We start from the raw sequence: 23892 nt of genomic DNA on the forward strand, positions 1-23892 counted from the left end.
TTATTATTTTATTTTCTACTATTTCTACTTTTTTGTTTTCTACATTAAGTAATTTCTTTTTTCTACATTTCCTTTTTTTCTACTTCAAATTTTTTTATTCTCTACTATTTCTACTTTTGTTTTCTACTTTTGCTAAATTTTTATTTTCTACTTTTACTAATATTTTATTTTCTACATTTATTATTTTTTTATTTTCTACATTTATTATTTTTTCATTTTCTACATTTATTATTATTTTATTTTCTACTTTAAAATGTTTACTTTTCTACTTTTACCGTTTCATTTATTTTTTTTTAATTATATTTATTTTCCTTAGGTCAATGAAACAAAATCTTGTCGTTTTTCTCGCGGATATGTATAACGCATTGGAACTTAATTCAGCCGAATGTGTACGATATCCTGGAAAAGAAAGAGCTCATCAATTTTTAGATGGTAAGTACAGTTTTTTTTCAAAAAAAAAATAAATAAATTTAAATAAATAAAAATTAAGTAAAAAAAAGTCACAAAAAAAGATAAGAAAAATGTGTAATTATCAAAAATTTCACGACTATTTGTAAGTAAAACAAAAAACTATTTTTGAAAATTTTCCAATAAAATTTTTGTTGAAATATTATTAAACAAAAATAAAAATTTCAAACATTTTTTTTTTGGTTTTAATTTAAAAATTTGAATTTTTTAATACTTTTTTTCACGTTCATAAATAAATTTTTCTAATTTTTTTTTATTATTTGAAGGTAATTATAAATTTAATATTAAATAAAAATTAATTTTCTAAATAATTTTGGACCTAATTTAATAATTTTTTTTCAAGTTTTTAATAGTCGTGGAATTTTACTAAAATGTAATTAATTTACATTTTAAAACATATATATTATATAACTTACTGTAAATTTTTGGAAATTACTTTTTAAGATTTTTAATCCTTTTTTCTTTTTCATTCAAAGAAGAAGAAAAAAAGGTTTAAAAAAAAAAAATAATAATTAGAGAGTAGAAGGAAAAATAACAGCAAATATGGTGGCAGAATCTAATTTGGTGAAGGTTGCCGCATGTTTCTTGTATTTTTTTTTTCTTCAAAATTTCTCTTTAAAAAAAAAAAAAATCAAATTCACCCGTTCTTTTGTAATTTATTTCTTTTTTCTTTATATAATTTCATTCATGAAATTCCGTTTTAATAGCAGAACAATCAATTTTTTTCTATTTCTCTCCTTATTTTTTTACGTATTTCTTTTCTTTTTTCCCCTTATTTTTTCGTATTTCTCTTCTTTTTTCCCCTTATTTCTCGTCTTTTTCCTCCTATTTTACCCAATTTTTTGTCTCCCTTTTTTTTCTCTCGTATAATTATGATTGTCTCTGCTTTTAAAATGGCATCATGCTTTTTTTTGCAAATAACGCACAAAATTGTCAATCGTTTATTTTATATATATATATATTTATATTCACAAACGAATATCGATCCTCGATTAAAAATCAATCGTGAAAAAATTAAATTAGAAATCAAAACGAAATTCGAAACAAAAACAAAAAAAAAAAACAAGTTTTTACATAAACCGATTTTTGATTTGTAAAATAAAAAGGGAATTTCGTTAGAAAATAAAAAAAAAAAAAAAATTATAAACTTATTTTAAGATAAAAAGGAAAAAAAATTGAAATTTTCATAGAGGGAAAAATTGAAAATAAATTTTTTTTTGTCACTATTAGAGAAAATAATAGATTTCACGAATTTCATTTCGAATACAAAAATTACAGTGAATTTTGAAATTATCAAATTTAGTAATTAACGAAATTAACGAAAATTTATTTCGTTGAATTAAATATAGTTTTTGGTACAATTTTTTTTTCTTCCTTGAAATGATAAAAAAAATAGTTTAGAAAAAAAAATAATAATGATATGGAAATAAATAGAAAATTCGAGGATTTATATTTAGCGTTGCACTTTTTTTTTAAAAAAAAAAATATATAATTCATTATTATATCGTTAGGTTGATATTTAAAAAAAAATAACCCTCTTTGCAAAAAAAGAAATCTTTTTTCGTCAATTTTTCCTGATATTCTAAACACAGTTCAATTTCGAGCTGTTTATTTATTTATTTTTTTTTTATAATAAACCAAAAAAAATAATTTCTGATTTTTGTTCCTTTGGCCTCTTTCTATCTCTCTCTATCTCTCTCTGTCTATCTCTCTCTCTCTCTTTCTATTTCTATTTTTCTCTCTTCTCTCGGGTTGTGTGCAGCTTGTCCGCGCAATATTCACGGCGTAGCTCATAAACGAAGTCTACCGCAGTCTGTCACTCCAATTCCGGATCTGAGAAGCAACCTCTCCGTATCCGCGCCAGGTTTCACAGGTATCCACACCTTTCGAATGAAAAAAAAAAACAAAAAAAAAACAAAAAGTGATTCTTTTTCTCTTCGTCGAACTCAACGAGAGAGATAGAAAAAATTTTTTTTTTCTCTCTCGAAATAAACAAAAATATCGAAATTAAAATTGTTCCATTTTTCACTTTTCCAGTTTTCGAAATTTCTATATTTTTTTTTCTCGGAACATATTAATTGGAATTTTTCCAAAGAATTTTATTCGAAATAATTATTGTTTACACGAATATTCGAATTAAAAGACATTTTTTTTTTTTTAATTTTTACTAATTTTTTTTGCATAACAGAATTTTAATTTTGTCGAATTTTTTATTTATTTTCAATAAAAATAAAAAATAGTCAAATTTTTTATATTGAATTTTTATTTAGTAAATATTTAAAATTAGAAATTTTGTTTCACAAAATAATAAATGGAATATTTTTTTTTCTTTTCATTAACGAAGGGAAAATTTTTGTTGTTTTTTTTTCTTTTTTTAATAAAGGAATTTTTTTTCTTCACACCGAAATCGAAGAATGGAACAAAATTAAATTTCATAAATTAAAGCGAATTTTAAGCAAAAACAAGATGAAAAAAAAATTGAATGGAAATTAGGTACAAAATCAAAAAATAGAATTTTCGAAAATTAGAATTTGTGGAATTGGAAGTGATTTTTGTGGAACGGATTGCATGTTAAATATATTTGAAAGAAAAAAAAACAAAACAAATTTTTTTTCTTTGCTACCACGTTAAAAGTAAGAAAAAAAGCCTCGCTTTTGTTACTAGCTTTGAGCTCTTTTATTTATTTTATTTTTTTTTTGGTTTTTCTTAGGTTTTTTGTATTTTCTTTTTGTCACGTTTTGCACTTTTTTGGTTCTTTGTTTTGCACGTTTCTGTATTTTTTTTATAATTTTTTTTTTTTTTTGTTTTTTTGTCCCTACTTTTTTTGTATTTTTGTTTTTTTTTGTCTTTTTTTGTCCCAATTGTGTTTTATTTTTGTCTTTTTTTTGTCCCAATTTTGTTTTATTTTTGTCTTTTTTTTGTCCCAATTTTGTTTTATTTTTGTCTTTTTTTTGTCCTTATTTATTTATTTTTTCCGTTTTTATTTATTGATTTTTTTTTAGTTAAAAAAAAAGTGCTTGACCCGAGTCCAAAAAAGCAGAAAAAAATTCAAAAATGGACTCTCTCTCTCTCTCTCTTTTTTTTTTGCATTCCATATTGTATATAAATATATATAATAGGTAGAAAAGGTACACTCCATTTTTTGTTGATTTCTTTTTTATTTGCAAATTTTTTATTCTATATTTTTATGACAAATTCAATAATTTGTTGTAATTGTTTTGTTATTATTATTATTATTATTTAATCCATTGTTAATAATTTATTTACTCCCTTTTTTTCTCGAAAATATCTCCTTCCTTCGCCCCCAGCACAAAAACCCCCTTTTTATATTATTGTGGAAATTTATTTTAATTAATTAGAAATTAGAATGTAAATTATTAATTACCACTGATTGATTAATTAATTATTATTATTATTGTTAAGTAATTATAAATTAATATTTAATTTTTTTTTATTACAAAACTAATTTATTAATTATTAACAATTATACTTATAAATATTATTTAGGTACTATATTAATTAATTAATTATAAAATACCAATAATTAATTTTTGAAGTTAATTAAGTAATTATTGACAAATTAATTGCGAATATTATTATTATTATTATTATTAACAATAATAGTAATTTTATTTTGTAGTTTTGAGACCAGCACTGTTTTTTTTTCCTTTTTGTGAAGTACTAATAGAATTTTTTTTGTAGTGTGTAGTTTAATATAGTTTTTATGAAAATTTTTGTTTAATTAATTTTTTGATCTTGTTAATTTTAGTTCCAAAACCAATGACAGCAATGACAGTGAAAAAATCACAATCATTGCAACAAACCGCTGAGAGTCATTCTTTCCAAGACAGGTTCGTTTATTTATTAATTTACCAATAATAAATTTATGTGATAATTTTTTATCTAATTTAACTATTTATAATTATTAATTATTAATTTCATTATTATTTAATTACTAAATATTTTGTAGTCATTTTAACTATTTACAATTATTAATTTAATTATTATTATTTAATTACTGTATAATTTTTAGTTAATTTAATTTTTAGTATTAACATTTTTTTCTTTTTACTGTTTTTTTTTTTTTTTTTTTGAAAAATTGTTTTGTATTTAAAAATATTATTTATTTAAAAAAAATTTTTTTTTTCAATTTAAAAAGGCGATATTAATTTTCTTTCCTTTTTTTTTTTTGCGTAGAAGAACTGAGGAGAATTTTGTTGTTCATCGAATGAAGGGCGTGCCAACATTGAGTTCAGTTGTTGCTGATGAAAAAAGTATAAATGCAAGAGCAGAAGCCGCCGGACGGCCTAGTAATTGGGAAGATCAACGACGAACTTCCTACGGTGGTAGACGCTCACGAAGAAATAGTGTTTCCGATGATTCTCAGCTTACCATAGAAAATTTTGGCGGATCACAGGTATTAAAGCAAAAAAAAAACAATTTCTAATTTAATTAAAAATCCAATAATTTAATTATTTAAATTTAATTAAACAGAAATTAAAATTAATTATTTATTTAGCACAAATTAGAATTTTCGAATTTTTTGAATTTTATTTTTGTCAATAATTATTTTAGAGCCGAATTTTCATAAAAACGAATTTTTTTATATTACAAAATTTTTTCTATAATCATCATAGAATTTTTATTTACTCGAATTTTCATTTAATATAATTTAGGTGATTTTAAAGAATTTTTATTCGAACAAAATTAAAAATTCTTTGAAGGGAATTTTCGATTATATGAAAAATTCTTTAATATAAAAAATCGTTTTAGGAAAAATTCTACAAAAATACTAATTCGAAGAAATAAAAATTCAGCTCAAAAATAATTATTGACAAATGAAATTCCATAAAATAATTTCTAACTAATTATTTTTAGAATCTTTCACCTTTTTTTTGGGGAATATAAATTTACTAAAACGACTTTTTTTTGTGCCGTAAAGTCGATCAAAGTCCTGTTAATTAAATATCAATTTAATTAAAAATAGAATAATAAATATTTCTGAGATTTAAAAATTTAATGATTTAAAATTCAATTACCAAACAAGAAATATTTCTATTAAGAATATTTGTTTTTTTTTGCAATTTCGTTTTCTTTACTTTGTTTTTTTTTTTGTTTATTTTTCTGCTTTTCTAAATTTTTCTGTCAATTTTTTTTTCTATTTCTTCTTTTTTAATTGCAGGACAATATTCACAATTTTGGCAGAAATCCAGATAAAGAAATGGGCGTTGTAACAATGGGAAAAAGAATTGTCGCCGAACCAACATTACCGGCGCGTTCAAGCGTTCAAGATGTTTACGCGAGTGGCGTGCAATTAATTTTATCCGACAATGGTTACAGTAATGATGAACAACAACAACAACAAATATCATCATCGCGTCTACGACGACATCCATCGAATTCAAGTCTCGATAATTTTGCATTAAAAAATAATCAACTATTACATTCAAATAGTAGTAGTAGTGAAAAAAATGATTCTGAATTGATTAATAAAATGTCAACGTCACCGGTAACGGGAGCAGCAACAACAATAACAACAACAACAACATCAGGAGCAACAACATTGGATTCAATGACAAAACTTGCGAGTTTTGCTAATTTAAATCGACAAACTTCAGAGAAGGGTATTAATTTTACATACACGGAACAAGAGCGCGATGAGGCAATTGTTAAATCAAATTTGGCGAATAAAAAACATGGACAAACAAATGGAAATGGTTTTGGTGAAAAGAAAACAACATTTGCAACATTGCCAAATACAACGACGTGGCAGCAGCAAAGTAATCAACAAAATCAACAGAGCGAAAGTCATTCTGTCGGTGAGTGGTTTTTTTTTTTTTTGCTGTTTTGATTTTTTTTTTTTGCTTTATTAACATTGATTTTTGTTTAATTTATTTATCAAAGTATTTTTACATTTATTTTAATTTAGTATTTTTTAAAAATTATTTCTTTAATTTCTATTTTATATTTTAGTTATTTCTTTATTTATTCAAAAAAGTATTTTGTTTTTATTTATTTTGGTATTTTTTTTAAAAATTATTTCTGTAATTTCTATTTTCTATTTTAGTTATTTCTTTATTTTTTCAAAAAAGTATTTTGTTTTTATATTTATTTTGGTATTTTTTTTTTAATTTTATTTCTGTATTTTTCAAATTTTATTTCCATAATTTCTATTTTCTATTTTTAATTATTAATTTATGTAACGAAGTTCTTTTATTTTATTTTTATTTTTATTTTCTTTCTGTAATTTCAATTTCCTATTTTATTTATTTATTCACCAATGTATTTTGTTTTATTTTTTTATTTTAGTATTTTTTTATTTTATTTCGGTATTATTATGTTTTTTTTATTTTATTTTCATAATAAAAAATAAGAAATTGATAAAAATTTGCTTTTAGATGATTCGAGTAATAATACAGTGATGGCGTCACAATTAAATAACATTAGACTGAAATTAGAAGAGAAAAGGCGACACATTGAAAATGAAAAACGACGAATGGAAATTGTCATGTCGAAACAGAGGCAAAAAGTTGGAAAAGCCGCTTTTCTTCAAGCCGTTACAAAGGTATTTCCTTTTTGAACATTTTTTGCTTTTTTCGTTTTTTTTTGGCTCTTTTTGTTTTTTTTCTTCTCTTTTTTAAAATGTAATTTTTTTTTTACTGTTCACCAATCAGTTTTTTATTTCCTACACTGAGAGACCTTTTGCACCGCATCAGAACTACGTGTGTGACTGCAGCGCCACTATAGGTTTTGGTGCGCTGCATTCTAAATTTTGTATCGTGACTGCCCAAAAATAAAAATGAACCTTGCGGTCGTCAATTTTTTGGACAGCTACGCTCCAAAAATTGTACGGCTGCAGACCAAAAACGTAGTTTCATAGCTGACCGCTAGAATGCTCCGCAGCCATCTATCGAAAGTCTGTTACGGTGCAAAAGGTCTCTCAGTGTATAGATGCGTTAAAAAAAGAAATAATTATTTTTACTAGAATTTTAAATAGAAAGTTGCATGTTTTTCTTTTTTTTTTTTTTTTAATTAGAAGCTGCAAATTTCAAGTATTTACTTGCATGTTTACCAAATTTGCAAAAAAAAAACTCCTTTTTTTGGAAAACGCTTTTTTATTCTTTTTTTTTCCTTTTATTCTTCTATTTGTTTGTTTCTTTATTTCTTTTACTTCTATTATCAATTATCTTTAAAAAAAAAAAAAAACTTTTTTTTGCACAAAAAAAAATTTGTGAAATAATTTTCACTAATTCTTGGAAAAAATGTGTAAATAGAAAAAAATTAACAAAAATTCACTTATTATTAATATTTTGGGAAAATGTTTTTGTTAAAAAATTTTTGTTTGCACTTCTCTAATTTGCCATTTTTTAATTTCACTCTTTTTTTCATTTGCTTTATTAATTAATTAATTTATGTATTTATTAATTAATTTATTTCTATGTTAATTAGTTTATTTATAAATTTATTTATATATTTATTAATTAATTTTATTTGTATTTATCAATTTATTTATTTATAAATGAAATTTATAATTTTCAATATTTGCTTCAGAAAAAAAAATTAACCCTTTTCTATATTTTTTTTTTTTAATAAAGGAAAAATAAATTTTGTTCTTTTGGAAAAAAATTAATTTTTGGTGACGGATTGTTGAATGAAACACGCATAACAAAAATTTGGCACGTCGGTTTTTTTTTTCTTTTTTTTTTTTTGGGTATGTGGTTGCAGGGAAAAGTAAAATCACCCGCTTCATCAACATCTGGAGGTGATAGTCCTGTGGATGTGGGTCCTCCCAATCCCATTAATTCCGGATCCATCGGTGATTCGCCAATTAACGCTGAGAGTTGTTCGATTTCCCAACAAATTTCACAAGATAAACCACAACGTCCCTTCTCACTTAAGGTAAAATAGAAAAAAAAAAAAAAAGTAAATAAATAAATCCTAAAATGAACCAAAAAAAAAACAGGAGAAAAAAAAATTTTGTTTTGTGGAAAATTTTTTTGTTTTCTTTTTTTTCTCTTCTTCCTATCCCCAAATTTGACACTTAGATAATAGAAAAAAATAAATGTGGCTTTTTGAATGGCTTGTTTTAATTTTAATTTTTTTTTATTAGTATTTTTTCCCTTCTTTGTTTTTATTTTTTTTTTTTGGAAAATTTTTTTTTCCCTCTCCTTTTTTGGTGATTGGTTCTACAATGGTTTTTTTTTTCATGAAAATTTTCACCTGTCGGTGATTGGTTCTAGAATGGTTTTTTGGATTTTTGTATTTTTTGTACTTTTTTTGTATTTTTGTACTTTTTTGTATTTTTTTTTTTGTATTTTTGTACTTTTTTTGTATTTCTTTTAAGGTTAGTAAATAAATTTTTTTCTTGATGTTTATTAACTTTTTTTTTTATATTTTCAATGTTTATTGGTTTTTTGCTCTTTGCAATTTTTGTAAATATGTATAATTTTTTTTTCAAATTTTTCAAATTTTTATGGTTTCTTTCTTTTTCTTTTTTTTCATTAATACCTAATTCAGAGAATTTGAAAATAGTTTTATAATTGCAGATTTTAAATTTGGTATTTGCTTTATTTTGTTTTTATTTTTTTTTTTGTTTATCAAAATTTGTATTTTTTAATTACGAACATTTTTTTTCACTTTCGTTTTTATTTATTTATTTTTTTTAAATTAATTCGTTACTTCATTTTCAGATTCGTTTGTAAAAAAAATTTTTGGTAAAAATAAAATTTATTTCTAAATTTTTACCCCAATTTTCAAATTTCGTGTTTTTTTATTAATTAATTTATTTTTTTTTGTAACTTTTCGTTTCCGATTTATTATTTCTTTTTTCTTTTACATTTTATGGTAAAAAAATTTTTTTTCCAAATTTCGGTGCGTGTTTTTTAATTTTTATTTTTTTCCCGATTTTTCTAATTGTGAGTGAAAAATTCTTTTCACTTCTTAACATAATTTTATATATATATATATATATATGTATAAAACGGTTGTATAATAATGTTCTTATTGATCAAACAGACGGATAAATATTATTTCCATCGGATCTTTTTTTTTTACTTTTTTTCTATCGTTCTCCCTCGTCTTCTTTCTTATGTAGACAATTCTCGATATAATTCGGTTTGTAATTTTGATATTTTTAATTTGTAATTATTTTTTTTTTTAATTGAAATATTTCCAATGAAAGATAAAATAAAAAAATGGAATAGTAAAAAAACTGTTTTTTATTATTTTTTTTTTAAGGAATCTCTGAAATGAAAATAATCATTATATTTTTTAACCACAGGAAATTAGCGAAGATGTCAGAGATGTGGAACACAAATGGCTTGAACAAGATGGAAGTGCACCTTTTGTGGAAACGCGACGTACGCCCGATATTGAAAATATGGATCTCGAACAATATCATCAATCCATTACACAGTAAGTAATGAATTTTTTAATAACAAAAAGAAAAATCTACAAATTTTTCTCTCAAAGAAAAAAAAATTAAAATTAATTTTCTGTCTAATTTTAATTTAATTTAAAAAAAAAAATTCCTTCCTTAAAACAAAATAATTGATTTTCTATTTAGTTTAAATTAAAAATTTTTAATTTACATAATTTTAAGGGGAGGGACCGGTGAAATTTCAGCCTACTGAAGTTATTATTGTTAAAGAGTGTCAATTTTTTTTCTGGCATAATTTAGGATCCAAAATTATTATAAACTAGCAACTTTGTCGTCCGCAAGCGGCCGACTACGTTGCTCGTGTGCATTAACCATATCTTTATTCACTTCTTTTTTTTCAAAAAATTTAATATTAGAAATTTACAAAAAATTTCTTCATATTAAATCTACCACCCAAGGAGCACGGAATATTGCTTGAATGTCAAGGTGATATCAAGCGGGAATATTGTTGTGACATTCAGGCGATATCATAATGTCCGCTTCATGGGGACATTCTACGGTGATATTCTTGTGAAATTCGCGTGATATTTGTATGGTACTGAGGGAATATTCCCGTGAAATTCACGCAATATTAAGAAAATATTCCTGGGATATTAAGGGAATATCCCTGTGATATTGAGACAATATTCCTGTAATTTAGAAAATTCTAAAATGTTGTTTATTTTGAATATTTAATTAAACAAATAAATCAATAAAAAAAATTTGAAATTTTGTTAGAATTTTATAAATTATCTTATTAATATCACTGGAATATTCCCTCAATATCAGAGGAATAATTCACTCAATATCACACAAATTTCACGGGAATATTCCCTCAATATCATACGAATCACACGTGAATATCACCGAGGAATGTCCCCGTAAAGACATTATGATATCGCCTGAATGTCACGGGAATATTCCCACTTGATATCAATGTTACAATCAACCAATATTCCGTGCTACTTGGGCGCTTAACTTTACTTTTCCCTTATGACAGCAACTACTAAATAATCTATGTGACGGTCTCTCACACAGAAAATGTAACACATAACAAAACTTACATTCTACATTCATCAAACCTAAATAATTCTGTGGAACCTTACTTTTATTGAAAAGTTTAAGACATTATTGCATCTCTTACACTTTTTTATTTCGGTTATCGTTTTCACATGCCAAATTCTTTTCTTGACGCACTTTCTTTTCATCTTCCGTTTCCGTAGAAAATTTGTTCTTCTTACATGACAAATTATTTTCTTGACGCACTTTCTTTTCATCTTGAGTTTCCATTGATATTTTTCTTTCCCTACATGCCAAATTTTTATCCTTGTGTATTTTCCTTTCATCTTTAGTTTCTATAGATAATTTCTTTTTTTGCAAGTCAAATTTTTTTTGCGTTCTTTCTTTTGTATTTCTGTTTCTGTTTCATTACGATTACGTTTTCTCAATCTACCATTCTCTTGTCTAATTATTTTCTGTTCATATGTAACTTCGCGCGTTGCCTTCCCTTTTCTTTAATTCCTAGAATTATTTTTTTATCAATTTCTTCACTCAGAAAATACTTCATTTCTGAATATTCAAGTGGTGAAATTTTGTTCATATTATTATTAGTTGTACGAATTATTTTCTCTTCACTAGTGTCATTTAGAGAATGTTTAATTTCTAAATATTGTGTTAATAGAACTCTGTTAATATTATTGCTGGGAAAAGTATTAAAACAGAACAAGGGTTCAAAATATTATTTTTAAGTTCCTGAGCTCGATTTATGAAAAGACGGTTCCAATCATTCTCTATTATCGAATTCCTATTGTGAGACGTTCTTATTGACGGAAAATGATTTAAGCGATTATTTTCAAACATTGACTTTAAATGGTTTCTCATTCTGTTATTATCAGTTTCATAATTTACGCTGTTTGACATTACGTTAAAAAATATAGATGTTGCAAATGCTATTGCATATACTCCACACTCAACACTACCAAAAGGTTGTTGATCAACAACTACAAAAACTACTGTTGGTTTAAAAGGGAACAATCTAATTAAATATTTCATTTGATGCACATTTAAACACCCCTCATTAAGGCTATAAAAGTATAAGTACTTTGCATATTGAAAAAAGAATTGGAATCTTTTCTTAATAAATCTTCAAATTTGTACATATGCATGTCATTTAACAATTTATTTCTATTTTTAACAATTTTTAAATCTTCATCACTCAAAATAACATACTCTTTTATGTTGGCCATAGTATACTTCGTTTAATTTTATTTTTGATTCATGAAAATCTAAATATCTTTAATCCTCTCGCTCACTCTCTCCAATATAACAAATTTTGCCATTTATTAAATATAACCAATTTTGCCTTTAATTCAATATAACAAATTTTGCCTTTTATCCAATACAACTACCAATATCCAATAGAATTAGAGAACTATGAATGAGTAACTACTGATCAGCCAATAAGTGCAAAAGGACACTCTTATATGATTAATCAGTAGTTCATTACAGATACCATATATACATATATATACACTTGTATTAAAACCCCGGATTAATTACCACAAAAAAGCAACCCTTGGACAATAGAACCTTTGTTAAATAATCAATGAGAATTAACTCTGAGGACCCAAGTAATAATTTCTTTTCTCCCATTTATTACATGGAACAATACCCTTAGATAATAGAACCTTTGTTGATAAGGATTAACTCTGAGAACTTAGGTAATAATTTTTAAATTTTTTTATTAAAATTTTCAGGGACTCTAATACAGGTATGCACATATATATATATAGATATATATATTTATTTTTATTTTCAAAACAAAAAGGAAGAAGATTAAGATTTTAGACGAAGATATTCTTATGCCATTTTGAATTGTCTAGATAGAGAAACGCAATGTTAAACGAAGAAGTACTTATGTTATATTCCTTGGTGTAAGAAAGAAAGGTATGCGTTACCTATTTAGTTTTAGACTTTCTTTATAGTTTTTTTACGTGATAAAGACAGAAAGAAATTATTACCTGGGTCCTCAGAGTTATTAATTAATCCTCTTTAAAAGATTGCAGGTCAAGTGAACCCTCATTAGCAAAATCTCTCCATAACTTGTTCTTTTCTCTATCACCGAAAACCCAGCAGGGGTCCGGACGGAATGAATGAATGAAGGAATGAATGAATGAATACCAAGATTATTATAGTTAATTATTAAAATTTAAAAAAAAAATTTTTTAGCCATTTTAGAAAATTTATTTTTTGGAAAAATTAAATTTTTTTAAATTCCATACGATTGATTGTTTAAAATCGTGAAAACAGCGTAAAAAAAATTCGACAATAAAAAATAATGAAAATTGTGGAAGTAGTTGAATTTTTTTCAAAATTACCACTAAAATTGAAAGCAATCAAAATTGATCTTGTTTAGGGGTAATAATTTTTTTCAACCAAAAATCTTATTCTACTGAGAGGTAATTACAAAAGGTAATTTTTAACAATTTTACAAATATTTTTATTTTTCAAAATTTTCATTTTTTGAAAAAATTGAAATTTTTCAAAATCCATACGCTTGATTGTTTAGAATCATGAAACAAGCGTATAAAAAAATAGGCAGTCAAAAATAATTAAAATTGTGAGAGAAGTTTAAATTTTAAATTTTCGAGAATTTTGAATTTGATTTTAAAAATTATTAACAAATTTATAGTTTTTCAATTTTTCATGATATATTATACATTTAAATAATTAATATTGTCAGAAAAAAAATTGACCACCCTTAAACAGCTTTAATTTTGATGTGTTAAAATTTCAGCGGTCCCTCCCCTTAATTAACTAACAAAATAATTTATTTAGTTTAAATTTTTAATTTCGATAATTTTAATTTAATTGTAAATATATTTTTTTCTTCTCTAAAAAAAATAATTTATTTTCTATATTTATAGTTTAAATTTTTTAATTTAATTTAAATATTTTTCTCTTCTCTACAATGAAAAAAAAAATTGTCTATTTTCTTTTGAATTTTATATTTAATTTCAATACTGAATGTATTTTTTTTTCTAATGTTAAGTATTTTATTTCTTTTTGGCTAATGAAAAAAAAAACTAAAAATATTTTTTTTGAACATTGATTTTTATTTTGTATTTAAAAAAAAAAATAAAAATAATTATTTTTTATTCCCTTTTAGAATGAACACTAGTCTAAGTGAAATTCATTCGGATATTCAACGTCTTGCGAATCAACAGAATCAAATTCAACAGCAGCATTTAATGACGCAACATCAGCAACAAATGCAACAACAACTTCAACAATTGCAAAGTTTCAGTCAACAGCATTTACAGGTTCTTCTATTTTTCCTTTTCGTCTTTTTACATTTATTTTATTTTTGTTTCTTCTTTTTTTCAATTTCCCTTTTTTCGTTTCTTTTTCATTTTCCTAATTTTTTTCTTCTTTTTTTTTATTTTCGGATTTTTCTCTATTTTATTTTTGTATTTTCGGATTTTTCTCTTTTTTATTTTTGCATTTTCTTCCGTTTATTTTCTTTTCTAAATTTTCTCTATTTAATTTCTTTCTTTTATTATTTCTCTTTAATAATTTTTTTTTTCTATTGAATAAAATAAAATTTTTCGAAAAAGTAAACAATTGGTGAAAAAAAAAAAAATGGTGACATTTATTTATTTTATTTTTGTCCAACAGAGTTTCAATGTCCCGTCACCAAATTCAATGACAGCGAGAATTCAAGATCCTCAACAATCGCAATTTTATCTTCACGATCAGCCTCCGCCGCTGCCACAACAACAACAACAACAACAACAACTGCCAAGAAGAACATGGGGTTCGCCATTGCCGGCTCAAAGTCTCGCCAATGAAATGGCCGCCGTTAGTTTTCAATCGCCAGTTGATCCTCGTTTTAATCCACAGTCAATCGGTATGAAAAAAAAATTTATTTATTTTCCATTTTTTTCTTTCTTTTCTTTCTTAATGACGAATTTTTATTTTATTCCTTCAAATGAATTTTTTCAATTTATCCGAATTATTATTTAATATAATTTTCCATAAAAATCGATTTTTCTGCTGAATTTTTAATCGCAAAATTCATTTAACAGAAATTTCTAATTAATTTAGAATTTTTCATTTGTCCGAAATTTTTGCAAATGACTGAAACAAATCGATATTGGCGCGATTTTTTAAATTATCAACCAATCAAAAATTATCTAATAAAATTGTGATTTGTTGATAATTTAAAAAATCGCGCCAAAATCGATTGTTTCGGTCATTTGCAAAAATTTCGGACAAATGAAAAATTTTAAATTAATTAGAAATTTCTCTTAATAAATGAATTTTGGGATTAAAAATTCAGCAGAAAAATTGGTTTTTAGTGGAAAATTATATGAAAATAATTAAATAATTAAATAATTAAATAATTAAATTTAAAAGAATAAAAATGAAAATTCTATATGCAATGAAATTTTAGCCAATAAAAATTCATTAAAATGCGCCTATTATGTTAAATAAATGAAAATGCGAGTAAATAAAAATTCTGTGAAGGGAATTTTCGGTTATATGAAAAATTCTGTAAAATACAAAAATTCGTTTTAGGTGAAAATTTTGCAAAAATTCTAATTCGAAAAAATAAAAATTCAACTAAAAAATAATTATTGTCAAATGAAATTTCATAAAATGAAAATTCTAACTAATTATTTTTAGAAGATAAAATAATTTATTCCTAATTATTTTAGAATAAATTATAAATTTATTTAGTAATAAATAAAATAATAATTATTAAAGTGAGGTAAAGGAAAAAAAAATGGTAAGCTTTCGGACAAATTGTTTCTAATTAGTATTTGTTTTTTTCCTTTTTTTTTTTTTTTTGGTCAGTTTATCAACAAGATCCACGCCTTTATCAAGATACAAGATCGTGGGGTGTGCACCATCTACCTCAACAAAAAGGATTTGTCCTTCACGACACTAGCCAGGAGCAACGTTATTTAAATGGCGGTGATCATAGTCTTTGTAATAATCAAATAAGTCATCCAACTTCCGTTTATCCAACGTCGTCGTCATCGTCGTCGGTTTTTAATCAAACGCCACCACCTTCTGCTAGTCCCCAGCATCGAAACGCTGTGAGTATTCTATATTTTTTGATTATATTTACTTTTCAAAAATTTCATTTCACTTTTTTTAAAAATTAATTTAAAAATCTGTAAAATTTAATTATTGTCTGAAATTTAAACGAAATATTTTAAATATAAAATTGAAAAAAAAAAAATTTAATCAAAGAAATGTTTCTATTTTAAATGGTAATTAAATTTTAGAAATTATAATAAAACAGTAAAAATATTATTTAAATATTAGAAAAAAAAAGAAAAAAAAAACAAATCGCATAAATTTATTCTATACGCGTTCGAGAATAATAATAATAATAATAAAAATTTTAGGGTAACAAAAATAAATAAGTAATAATAATAATTGTTACAATATTTTAATATAATATTAAAATGGGCGGAAAAAAATAAAATACAATAATAAAATAATAATAATAGCAATAATAACAATAAAAATTAAAAATAATAATAATAATAATAATAATAATAATAATAATAATAATAATAATAATGTTAGGGTAACAAAAATAAATAAATAATAATAATTGTTATAATATTTTAATATAATAATAAAATGGGCGGAAGAAAATAAAAAAAAAAAATAAAATAATAATAATAATAATTAATAGTAATAATGAAAGAAAAATATAAGTTATAATAAAATAAATAATTTAAACTTTTTTCCAAATTTCAATTGAAAAAAAAAATATTTTGAATGAAATTGTGTATTATTTTATTTGAAATATTTTATTGACAATGAGAGTGGTAAATTTTTTTTTTTTGTTTTTTTTTTTTTGTGGTTGTGTGAGAATGAAAAACCAGTTGGATGATGTAACTCATGGTTATAGACAATCTTTTTTCTTTTTTTTTTTTTTTAAAGTCTCCCAAGATGGCTGTTGACTTCCCACACTAGTTTCTTAACACCTGAGATCAAATAATATACATGTGTACATACTGTATTGGATCAGTGACGAATTGTCTTGTCTCTCGATATAATCATTATTAAAATTTATTATCTATTTGTCATTTTTTGATATTTTTTTTTTTGATTTAAAAAATATTTATTTATTTATTTATTTAAGAAGTTTAAGGGCTAAAATATGTATTTATTTTATTCTAATACAAATTCGAGTAGTGTTCTTCGTTATCACACTTTACAGGTTTGTTTTTTTCTTTTTATTATTCTATTTTTCTATTTTAATTCTTTTATTAGATAAAATATAAGATAAAAATTTATTTCCTTATTGTATATATATATATATACACTTTTTTTAATTTTACAATTTTACAATGTGCTATTTCGTTTGAAACAAATATTAATATTGAACGGAATTTAAAAATAAAAATTAAGAAATACAAATTAATCAAATAATAAAATGAAAAAAATGACACAATGAATCACAGATAAATTAAATAAAAAAAAAGGTGTTAGAAGCAAAATAATATAATAATAAATTAAGTCAACAAAATCTAATTCTCAATTACTAAAATGAAATAAAAAAAAATACAATAAAATTTTTTAATAAAATAATATAAAAGATAAATTCTCGAAATTGATAAAAAAAAATTATTATTTTTCATTAATTTGCTAATTTCTAATTTATTTAATAAATTAATGAAATAATTAAATAGGAAGGAAAAAAATTTAATTTAAAATAATTGAATTAAAAAAGTAATCAAAATGCAAAAAAAAAAAATTTGCAAAATGAACAATTTTCAAAATAATGAAATCGAATTATTGTTTCTATTGCAAAAAATAAAATAAACAAATTTCTATTTGTTATATATTTTTTTGTTTTTCTTTTAGGTTCATCGAATAAGTCAATTGATGAGCGATAGTCCTGAAATAAAAAGGCCCACAGTTCATCATCATCATCATCATGTACCAATTACATGCGAAAGTCCCACGGTTCATAGTTCCGTTCCTGCACCGCCAGTTGACGATATGGAACCACAAAATATTTCCTTCATCGGTAAGTGAAGAAAATAATATTAATTTTAAAAAAATATTTTTTTTGTTGAAAATTTACACTTTCGTTTTTATTTAAATTCAAAAAAAGAATTTAAAATTTCCCTGTAATAAGTGTTTTAAATTAAATTAAAAAAAAAAAATTAAATTAAAAATAATTTCAAAAAAAAAAAAAAACCACAAAAAATAATAACAATAGATAATAGTAATAAATAATAATAATAATTTTTTTTTTCGGTTTACTGCGTGAACGGAATCCTAAAAAGAAAGAAACAAAAAATCAATTTTTAATTTTCTAATTGAAAAATGTACGTTGCTGAAGTGCGAAGGGTTAGAGAGTGAAGGGAGAATTGAGAGTTAACGAGGGAGATTCTCGGAAAAAAAGGGCAGTTTGCGAGGTTGTACTGTATTATTAGCTATAATTTGTGATTTCTGAAAAAATAGATAATATATCGTAGTTTCAAAATTATCAGCTAAACATACATTGACAAAAAAGAGAAACGGAAACGATACATAAAAAAAAAAAGATTTCTTAATTTTGAAACAAAACTGCAATATTCTCATTATTTTCTGTTGATAAATGAAAACCGCATTGTAAATTAATATTATCGGTACGCATTATTGTACATATTCTAAAAATCAGTTAGAATTTTCATTTTATTTATTTATAAAAATAGAGAATAATAATATTTATTATTTTATAGTATTTCATTTGTCAATAATTATTTTTGAGCTGAATTTTTATTTATTCGAATTAATATTTTTGCAGAATTTTCCCCAAAACAATTTTCCATATTACAGAATTTTTTTTTTTTTACATATCACCGAAAATTACCTTTACAAAATGTTCAAATTTGTTCGAATTTTTATTTGTCCAAATTTTTATTTACTCGAATTTTCATTTATTATAATAGGCGCATTTTAATGAATTTTTATTGGCTAGAATTTCATTGCAATCGAATTTTCATTTTTATTTTTATTCTTTCAAATGAATTTTTTCATTTAATCGAATTATTATTTTCATATAATTTTCCACAAAAAAACCGATTTTTCTGCTGAATTTTTTAATCGCAAAAATAATTTAACAGAAATTTCTAATTAATTTAAAATTTTTCATTTGTCCGAAATTTTTGCAAATCACCGAAACAAATCGCGCCAAAATCGATTGTTTCGGTCATTTGCAAATTTCGGACAAATGAAAAATTTTAAATTAATTAGAAATTTCTGTTAAATTATTTTTGCGATTGATTAAAAAATTCAGCAGAAAAATCGGTTTTTTATGAAAAATTATATGAAAATAATAATTCGAATAAATGAAAAAATTCATTTAAAAGAATAAAAATGAAAATTCTATTTCAATGAAATTTTAGCCAATAAAAATTCTTTAAAATTAAATTAATTAATTTATTTAAAATATAAAATTCGAGTAAATAAAAATTCTGCAAAATAAAAATTCGAACAAATTTGAAAATTCTGTGAATTGAATTTTCGTTTATATAAAAAAATTCTCTAATATAGAAAAAATCGTTTTAGGTGAAAATTTTGCAAAAAAATACTAATTTGAACAAATTAAAATTCATCTCAAAAATAATTATTTAACAAATTAAATTTCATAAAATAATAAATAAATTAAATTAAAATTCTAACTAATTTTTAGAAGATAAAAAAATGAAAATAGAATTATTAAACGAAAAAATAATCTCCTCAAATACATTTGTATTACAATAAAATTATTTTAAATAAATCTCATGGAATCCCATAAATGTCAAACCATGAATATTGTGCGTGCCATAAAATACAAATATTATGGAGAACGTGTCATAAAAACTATTTAAAATGCAACCTCTTCATGGTCTTTGTTTAATTTTGTTAGAGTTTTTAGAAACGCCTTTCTTTTTTTTTTTTTCTTAATATTCATGGAAAAAACTTTCAAGGCTTTTGACGGTAAAATTTTTTTTTTTATTGCAAATTTTTTTCAAAAAGTGTGTCGTTTCTTTGTTTTATCTAAAATATTATGATAAAAATTTACAATGTTCTTTTTAGATTTTTATTTATGGAGAGAAAAATTTGAAAATGTTGAACTTTTCGATATATTAAAGACTAAGAAAAAAGTTAGATTTGTCTTAATTAATTCGTTGAACGTCTCTTTCTTTTTTGACTAAAGTACTTAAACACCAATAGAAAAAAGCGCAGACTTTGCGCGCGCAGATTACGTTTAGTATATATTCATATCTCTCTCTCTCTGTGTGTGTGTATTATGACTACTTTCGAGATTTTTTACAATGAATCAGTCGTCAGTTCAGTTTCAACTTTCAACCACGTAAACAGTTATTTCGAATACAAAACAGAAATTAAAGAATAAGAAAAAAAAAAGAAAAGAAATAAAAGAAAAAAAAAATTTCTTCTCTGAATAAAGAATAAATTAAATAAATAAAAAATTTTTACTTTATTTTTTACACAGAAAAAAAATTGTGAATTCATAAAAAAGAAAATTGCTAAAAAAAAAAGTCTTCGTTACTTTTTAATTTTTTTTCCAATTTTTGAAAATAAAAGTAAAAATAACAAAATTTACGACGTACAGGGAGTAAAATTAGTAAAAACCAAGACCGAAATTTACAACGCGGAGAATAATTTTATTAGTGAAAATACAGTAGAAAAAAATAAAATTTTTCACAGAGAATAATTTTATCAGTGAAAATAGTAAAAAAAAAAAAAAAACTAAAATTTACAACGGAAAATAATTTTATTAGTAAAAATAGTAAAAAAAAAAAACTAAAATTTACAACGGAAAATAATTTTTTATCAGTGAAAATAGTAGGAAATAAATTTTTGTGAAAAATGTCTGCGCGCACAAATGGAGATAAAAAAGGCACCGGTAGACATGGTCAAAAACGTATACGACGTGTTTTACGAGAAAATATTCGTGGTATTACAAAAAATGATATTCGTCGTTTAGCACGACGAGGTGGTGTTAAACGAATTTCACAACCAATTTATGAATTATCACGCGGTTGTCTTAAATTATTTCTCGAAAATGTAATACGTGACGCTATTACATATACGGAGCACGCTAAAAGATCGACAGTCACTGCAATGGATGTGGTTTATGCATTGAGACTAAAAGGACACACGCTCTATGGTTTTCATAAAGATGAACATTTTTGAAAGTGTCGCGAATGTGAAATTTTAAAAAGAAGAACTTTTTTTTTATATTAATTAATAAAAGTAATAAAATAATAAAGGAAAATAAAAGTAGAATAAAACAAAACAAAAAAAAATAAATAAAATTCGAAAAATAGTGAATTTGGGGGAAAAAATTCGATTTTTGTGGAATAATAATTGTAGATGAGAAAATAAGGGGAAAAAATAAAAAAAAAATTAGAGACGCCACTTGGGCCACCATCCAATTTAGTAACGTGCCTTTGGGTTGCTTAACCTGAACGATTGTTAAAATTGTAACGCTTACCATGAAACTTACTTTTTTGGTGATTCTATTTTTATATTGTAAATTAATTTATAAAATATAAAAAATAGAACAAATTAGATAAATAATAAAAATAAATAAATTAGAAATAAAATTTAAAAATGTAAATAAAAAAAAGAAGATTGTAAATAAAAAATAAAAATAATTGTGAAATGAAAACAAATTTTAGGAAATGATGAGGACCTCTCGCAGGATATAAGAAAACACATAACATCCGGTAGTCGAACATACAGGATACCATCGCCAACAAGGCCGTCAATATCGAGAAATTCATTTCAGCCACATTCATCGTTACGTGAAACAACACCATCGCCATCGACATTGTCGCCTGATATTAATGAATTAAATACAAGTGGAATTAATATTGTTGATAATAGTGCTGAGAAAGGTTTTTATATTTCATTTGACAATGATGCGCCAAAAAAGCCAAAACCAACATTACGTCAAAAAAAGGCATCACCAAAAAAAGAACGTAGCATATCTGCTTATATTGAATCAACTGATAATCATGATTTTTCCACAACAACAATTATGCGTTCTGAATCGCCAGCAATTGAACGTCAACGACAACAGCAGGATAATTTACGTGAAACTGAAAAAGAAAAACAACGATTGGCCGCTGAACGTGAATATGTGAGACAAGAAATGAGAGATCGTGAATTACAAAGGGAAATTGATAAGGAGCAAAGGCAGAGGGAAATGAGAAATCGTGAATTACAATCTGATCCAAGACAACAATCACAAACAACAACGACAAGTGGTGTTGGTTTGGTTATTGGAAATCAATTGGCGAATCCCGATCCTGTAAGTGATTCTAGTTTTTTAATTTTTCACCCTTTTTTTCTTTTTTTTTCATGAAATAAAATAAATGCGATTTTTTATTTTTTTATTCCAAAAAAAGGCTTTTTTTCAACAAAAAAAAAGTATATTTTATTCAAGAAAAAGGTTTGTTTATTGAAAAGAATTTATTTTATTCAAAAAAAAAGATTTATTTTATTGAAAAAAAAGATTTAGATATTTTATTTAAAAAAATATTTATTTTATTGAAAAAAATTTATTTTGTTGAAAAAAAACTTATTTTTTAGGAAAAAAAAGAAATGGGACCAATGTTCTAAAAATTCATTAGTTGGAATTTTAATTTTTTGAAATTACAATTGGTCATAATTATTTTTGAGACAAATTTTTATTTGTTCGAATTAGTATTTTTTTTGTAAAATTTTCCTCAAAACGATTTTTTTTCCATATTACAGAATTTTTCATATAATCGAAAATTTACTTGACAGAATTTTAATTTGTTTGAATTAGTATTTTTTTGCAAAATTTTCACCTAAAACGATTTTTTCTATATTAGAGAATTTTTCATATAACCGAAAATTCAATTCACAGAATTTTCAAATTTGTTCGAATTTTTTAATCGCAAAAATAATTTAACAGAAATTTCTAATTAATTTAGAATTTTTCATTTGTCCGAAATTTTTGCAAATGACCGAAACAAATCGATTTTGCCGCGATTTTTTAAATTATCAACAAATCACAATTTTATTGGATAATTTTTGATTGGTTGATAATTTAAAAAATCGCGGCAAAATCGATTTATTTCGATCATTTGCAAAAATTTCGGACAAATGAAAAATTCTAAATTAATTAAAAATTTCTGTTAAATGAATTTTGCGATTAAAAAATTCAGCAGAAAAATCGGAAATTTAATGGAAAATTATATCAAAATAATAATTCGAAGAAATGAAAAATTCATTTAAATGAATAAAAATGAAAATTTGTTGAAGAACGAATATTTTATATTTCGCGCCTTGTACGATTAAAAGGACACGTGACTATTTTTTGAACGCCACCTATATAGTGTACACTTTCACACAACAACACAATACAAGTAATTTTCGTTTCGACGCCATTAGTTCGCTCTTGTCTTATATTCATTTTTAACTTATAATAAATATTAAATCTTGTTCTCAAATCAACTGTGTTATTTTACTCGATCCACCTTAATCTCAACAGGTTATGGGCCCAGGACGGGAAATAGTAAAATCGCAGGAAAAGTAAAACTTATACGCGGAGTTCGTGTGACGCGTCTGTTGTGTTGAAGTCGGCGTCATTTCTCGAAACGTGGAATCTCGCGATTGAAAATGGCATCACAAAGTGTTCGAATCGAAGTTTTGTGTAAAAATAATTATGACACGTGGAAAATTCAAATGGAAGCGATCTTAATAAAAAACGATTCCTGGGGTTACGTGAGTGGGGAAAAAGTCAGACCCACAATCGTTGACGGGAACGCGGAATCCGTGGCAGCAGCAGGAGCTTGGGATAATGAAGATAGAAAAGCAAGATCGGACATCATCTTAGCAATCAAACCGTCGGAATTGAAGCAAATAAAAGGTTGCAACACCTCGCAGGAAGTGTGGCAAAAGTTAAAGTCAATTTACCAGTCGACCGGGCCAGCACGAAAAGCGAC

The 23892-nt window shown here is 24.0% G+C and overlaps 1 protein-coding gene across 15 annotated transcripts in view; it reads left to right on the forward strand.

The window, feature by feature from the left end:
• LOC127277566 (patronin) overlaps nucleotides 1–23892 on the forward strand; it is a 67855-nt gene that overhangs the window by 27647 nt on the left and 16316 nt on the right. For 11 of the 15 annotated variants that reach the window (XM_051298789.1, XM_051298792.1, XM_051298794.1 and 8 more), the window contains 13 exons: nucleotides 317–432; nucleotides 2231–2341; nucleotides 4238–4319; nucleotides 4666–4885; nucleotides 5651–6287; nucleotides 6867–7033; nucleotides 8194–8367; nucleotides 9749–9882; nucleotides 14055–14208; nucleotides 14564–14795; nucleotides 15746–15990; nucleotides 17780–17945; nucleotides 21595–22229. In XM_051298789.1, coding sequence (XP_051154746.1) covers nucleotides 317–432; nucleotides 2231–2341; nucleotides 4238–4319; nucleotides 4666–4885; nucleotides 5651–6287; nucleotides 6867–7033; nucleotides 8194–8367; nucleotides 9749–9882; nucleotides 14055–14208; nucleotides 14564–14795; nucleotides 15746–15990; nucleotides 17780–17945; nucleotides 21595–22229 — 3073 coding nt within the window. The remainder of the gene's footprint in view (nucleotides 1–316; nucleotides 433–2230; nucleotides 2342–4237; nucleotides 4320–4665; nucleotides 4886–5650; nucleotides 6288–6866; nucleotides 7034–8193; nucleotides 8368–9748; nucleotides 9883–14054; nucleotides 14209–14563; nucleotides 14796–15745; nucleotides 15991–17779; nucleotides 17946–21594; nucleotides 22230–23892) is intronic. The other 4 variants (XM_051298795.1, XM_051298803.1, XM_051298799.1 and 1 more) reach the window with 4 other exon arrangements.

This window comes from Leptopilina boulardi, unplaced genomic scaffold, assembly GCF_019393585.1.
Source record: "Leptopilina boulardi isolate dan_hultmark-lab unplaced genomic scaffold, ZJU_Lbou_2.1 LbouV2_169, whole genome shotgun sequence".
NCBI classification, from domain to species: Eukaryota; Metazoa; Arthropoda; class Insecta; order Hymenoptera; family Figitidae; genus Leptopilina; species Leptopilina boulardi.